The sequence below is a fragment of the Aethalodelphis obliquidens genome, unplaced genomic scaffold (assembly GCF_003676395.1).
Source record: "Aethalodelphis obliquidens isolate GAN/ISIS:26980383/991018 unplaced genomic scaffold, ASM367639v1 scaffold36, whole genome shotgun sequence".
Lineage (NCBI taxonomy): Eukaryota > Metazoa > Chordata > Mammalia > Artiodactyla > Delphinidae > Aethalodelphis > Aethalodelphis obliquidens.
The window spans coordinates 18,383,364-18,388,256 of record NW_020837980.1 but is presented as its reverse complement, the minus strand read 5'-3'; the positions used below and the strand labels follow the sequence as shown (position 1 = coordinate 18,388,256).

Here is a 4,893-nt window from a genome sequence, read left to right as displayed (position 1 = left end):
AGGATGTACTTTTACCCAGGATGTACAGTTCTCTCTGTCAGTCATCTTCAATTGGCTTCATTTCAACTTGGTACAGGTAGCCCTCAGTGAGTTGTTAAAAAATTTTTGGCCACTTTTAAAATCGTTCCTCACTTTTAAAGGAAGCTTTCATAATAAAGGGACATAGTGGTGTTAATTTAATGTAATTTATTTTTGTTTAAGTTTTTTTTTTTTTTTTTTGCATTACGCGGGCCTCTCATTGTTGTGGCCTCTCCCGTTGCGGAGCACAGGCTCCGGACGCGCAGGCTCAGGGACCATGGCTCACGGGCCCAGCCGCTCTATGGCATGTGGGATCCTCCCAAACCGGGGCACGAACCCGTGTCCCCTGCATCGGCAGGCGGACTCTCAACCATTGCGCCACCAGAGAAGCCCCAATGTAATTTATTTTTAATTAAGTACACATCAAAGAATGAAATTTCTGAAGACCCGATGAGCTCTAATTAGAAGAAGTGGCACAAGCCACATCTTAGTCTTGATTCTAAGATAAGAGACAGGGGAAAAAAAAACAAGCAGAAGAGTTGCTTCAGGCCAGCATCTAACTTAGAAAGATTAGTTTCCTTACACTTGACAGACAGTGTGATTTTTGAGTTTTTGGTGGCTTGCATTTTTCACTCATCAGAGAGAAAAAGAAGAAAACAACCCTTTTGCAATAAGAGTATTGCAAACCTCTTAGGATCCCAGTCTTCATGTAAGGAAAGGGCCTTGTAAAGGGGTACAACGTAAGGCTTGCAACGTGTCACCTTTCAGAGAAGAGGCCTCAATATTGCAGTGGACTTCTAATACCACCACTCCCTTATTTAACAGATAAGAAAATCCATCCTTGGCGTACCCTGGGAGAAAAAGCGGACAAGAGCATTATTCCTATTGGCTTACTCGGATTTAAGGTCCTGAGAACTGGAGGACTTGTCCCAGATTATAGAACGGGTCTTTCAGAACTTGACACATGACTCACTGGAAAATGACCCGTTTCCCCTTGGGTGGAAGCAGCTGTTGTGCTTGACTCCGGGCTAATCGCGTGTCGTGTCCCCGCAGGGCATGGAGGGGCCGGAGGCCCGGGAGCTGCAGGGCGCGAATGCGCTGCGCCGCTTCCAGGGCCTGTTGCTGGACCGCCGCGGCATGCTGCACGGGCAGCTGCTGCGCCTGCGCGAGGTGGCCCGGCGCCTCGAGCGCCTCCGCCGGCGTTCCCTGGCGGCCAACGTGGCGGGCAGCTCGCTGAGCGCGGTGGGCGCGGTCGCAGCCATCGTGGGACTCTCGCTCAGCCCCGTCACCCTGGGGGTCTCTCTGCTGGCGTCGGCCGTGGGGCTGGGGGTGGCCACCGCCGGAGGGGCCGTCACCATCACGTCCGACCTCTCCCTGATCTTCTGCAACTCCCGGGAGCTGCGGCGGGTGCAGGAGATCGCGGCCACCTGCCAGGACCAGATGCGCGAGATCCTGAGCTGCCTCGACTTCTTCCTTCGCGGGCAGGGCCGCGGGGACCTCCAGCTGCTGCAGAGCGGGAGGAACGCCTCCATCGCGCTGTACAACTCGGTCTACTTCATCGTCTTCTTTGGCTCCCGCGGTTTCCTCATCCCCAGGCGGGCCGAGGGTGCCACCAGGATTAGCCAGGCCGTGCTGAAGGCCAAGATCCAGAAACTGGCCGAGAGCCTGGAGTCCTGCACCGGGGCTCTGGACAAGCTCAGCGAGCAACTGGAGTCCAGAGTCCAGCTCTACACGAAGAGCAGCCGTGGCCACGACCTCAAGATCTCTGCTAACCAGTCCGCTGGGCTGTTTTTCTGAGAATATCTTTTCCCCCTAATGACCGAGGCCAGAAACCATCCCCATGGGATGCCCCAGATTTGTAGCTCCCTCAGGAGAACACCAAGTTGGGTTGGGAGCTGAATGCAAAGGATGAGAAAAACTGTTCTTCAACAGTTTGAGAACAGTGGTTTGAGCCGAGGCTGGATAGGGTTGCAGACATTGCCACCCTTTGGGTCTTCTCCAAGCCCCACTAGGCTTTGAAGTCCTCAAAAAACCTCTAAGAGGAGACACTAGCTTTAAAACCTCTCTGCCAGAGTTTCTGAGTACAAAGAAATCCAGAATCCAGAGCACATCAGACCCTCTCGGAACTGTGTGGGAGGGTTCAGAACCCAAGAGAGGCACCTCCCGCTAACACGTGTCCCCTCCCCTCTCAGCGTGCCCACTCATAGATCCAGCCTGCAGATGGAGTGGAGCTTCCTGGGTGTCTTCATATCCAGACCTCCAAGGTACTCTGAGAGGGGAAACCAACTAAATGGTCACCTAAGTCCCGCCCCCTTGTAGAAGAAACTGAGGCCAGGGAAGAGGAAATGACTAACAGCTTCGTTTACTGACATCATAGCGCAGAGAAGGGAGCAATGGCTTTTGAGTTAGTCCTGGGTTTACCGTCTAAGACTTGGCTTACTGGTCTGTAAAATGGATGCTAAAACCTCACCCTGTTGGGAGGTATTAAGTGAGATAAAGTGCCAAGCACGGCGTCTGGGTCACATAGTGTGGCCCCCTGGGCTGGCAGCATCACCTGGGGACTTGCTAGAAAGGCAAATTCTTGGCCTCAGCTCTAGACTTAAGGAGTCAGAAATTCTGGAGGCGGGGCGCAGCAACCTGTGTTGAAACAAGCTCTTGGGGTGATTTGATGCCGGATAAGGTTTGAAAACCGCTGCAAGGGATGTTGGTTTCTGATCCTCTGATGAGCTTTCACGAAGTCTATAGCCTCTCTGGGCTCCGTGGTCTTCAGAGTCATTCACAAAAGGTCAAGGACAGTGTCCCAGAGGTAAAAGAAAGAAGGTGCGTGGGGACGACTGTGTCAATGCTTCCCGGGGCAATTTCCTGCCAGGTGAACTAAGGGATGTAACAGAATCAGCCCTTAGAGGGCAGTGTTGCCCACTTGTTGTAAAAACTGGTACAGAAAGGAATGTGAATTTAATGGAAATTGACCTTTATTACCTTCTCTGAAAACCTCCAGACCATTTTTTAATTATTTATTTTAAGTTTCTTATTTAATTACTGTTTATTATTAACCTTTAATTTTATTTAACCACAACATTAGAAAATAATAGGAATAGCAAGTTGCTGAATGGGAGACTACTGAGGTTCTTTTCGGGAGATGAAGTTGAGTTTGCCTTTCTAAGGTGGGCCATGAGCTGAAAATAGCATTGCTTTCCTTGAATAAGTCTCTCTCCTTCAGAGGGGAATTTTTTCCCCCAGTGTTTTAAATGAACCTTTTAAGTAAATGTGGGAAGTTGTGAATAGAGAGACCAGGAGCTGAATTTAAGCTTACAAACGGAGGCTTGACTTGTCAATATACAGATGATGCAAGCGTATCTATCCTGAAGGTACAAGACTTTGCCAGCAGATAACACTTGACCTGAAAACCCTTCCCTATTTCGTTCAGGGGGGAGAAAAACCAATTAGAGGCATATGAAGGAAGCACTTGGAAGCCTGATGTCCTGTAAAGTTGGGTTTTATGGGCCATAGACAAATTAGCTTGTGTTATGATAGTGATGTGTTATATTTTCACTTTGGGAGCTGTAAGAAATCTGTAAACTGTCTCTTAGAAAATACTTCCAATTTCTTCAATTTCCATTCCTACAAATGTATTGTTGAAAAGTCTTTGGGACCACACGCACAATAAAACTTGGCTGTGTTATTTAATTATCTCATATGCTTTAAATTTACCCAGTTGACCCCCATGCTTCCCAATGATGGCAGGGTGTCTGAGGAAGTGTAATTTCAGTGCTGGGGAGAGGGGTTGATGTTTCTATATTTTTATTTTTCCTATAAATGGCAATGGATCTGTATCCTGGTTTATTCTGAAGTTGGTACCAGTTGTCTTTTTTTTTTAAACTGGTGTCATTTCCTAGATTGCCTTGCACAGATGCTAGCATTTTAGATGACCAGAATGTGCTTCACAGGGTTGTGTTATGTTATAAAGGTACAATCACTGCCTAACCTCATCTTTTATTAATGCTTAAGTTTAAATTATATTCTTCCAGTGCCTGAGCTGTTCCCTAGAAATAAACTGGGCATTTTTGGAAGCCCCAGCCTCAGCGGCAGCAACAGCAACCATTTCATATTATTAGGGTATTTTGCGTGTATCAAAGTCTTAAACTCTTGAAGTTATAATTTCAGTGACCCACTGTACATCTAAGGCAGGGTGTCTACTTTGGAGCAATACTTTGCACGTTATAGGAGCTCAGTAAATGCATTTGAATAATTTAATGAACTGCTTAACCATATTAAGAGGAATTTGTTGATAATGAAAGAGCATCTGTCCTCTTATGTGTCTGTTATAAAGATGGAAGCCTCGACCAGGATTTAAGTCAAGTTCAGTTAAATGGATCCTAGAGACAAGCATTTTCTTTATTTCTTTTGTGGGAATGTGAATAAGGCTTTTCCTTAAGGCCTTCGTTCTATAAAACAGATTGCAATGGTATGTTGTAAAGGGAAGAAGAGAAAGGGGTATTTAGATTACAAGTGTACTTCAGAAAAATACCCGAGTTCGAAAAATAAATATGTTCATATTGAAGGTTTAAGTGCTTCTGTTGGTTTCTGGGGTTTACAATCCTGTGGATTGTTTTCTTTCACAATAAAGGAGACTCATTTGGTTCTGCATTTCAAGGGTTCAATAAAGCTACATTCTACTCTATTAAAAAGATAATCCTTAGCAGACATTTCTGATTCTAATCACTTTGATGCATTTGTCCTCAGGCACCTGTTATTTCCAATGTGGTAAATGTCAAAGTCAAAAGTATTTACTGGGAGAAAAAAGAGAGAGAAGAGTGGTGTAGAAGGCACTGTAGATCAGATATGTCAAACAATTTGTCAACTTGATATATTTCT

At 46.3% G+C, this 4,893-nt stretch overlaps 1 protein-coding gene across 1 annotated transcript; it reads left to right on the top strand.

Moving 5' to 3' along the window:
* Window positions 1–431: 431 nt before the first annotated feature.
* On the top strand, window positions 432–4,658 carry APOLD1 (apolipoprotein L domain containing 1). The gene has a single exon (XM_027129561.1). The coding sequence runs from the start codon at window positions 1,075–1,077 to the stop codon at window positions 1,813–1,815; it is 741 nt and encodes a 246-aa protein (XP_026985362.1). The 5' UTR covers window positions 432–1,074; the 3' UTR covers window positions 1,816–4,658.
* The last annotated feature ends 235 nt before the right edge of the window (window positions 4,659–4,893 follow it).

What these genes read in the sequence shown, in the direction of transcription:
- APOLD1 (XM_027129561.1), top strand. Translation starts at nt 1,075, where the DNA reads ATGGAGGGGCCGGAGGCCCGGGAGCTGCAGGGCGCGAATGCGCTGCGC.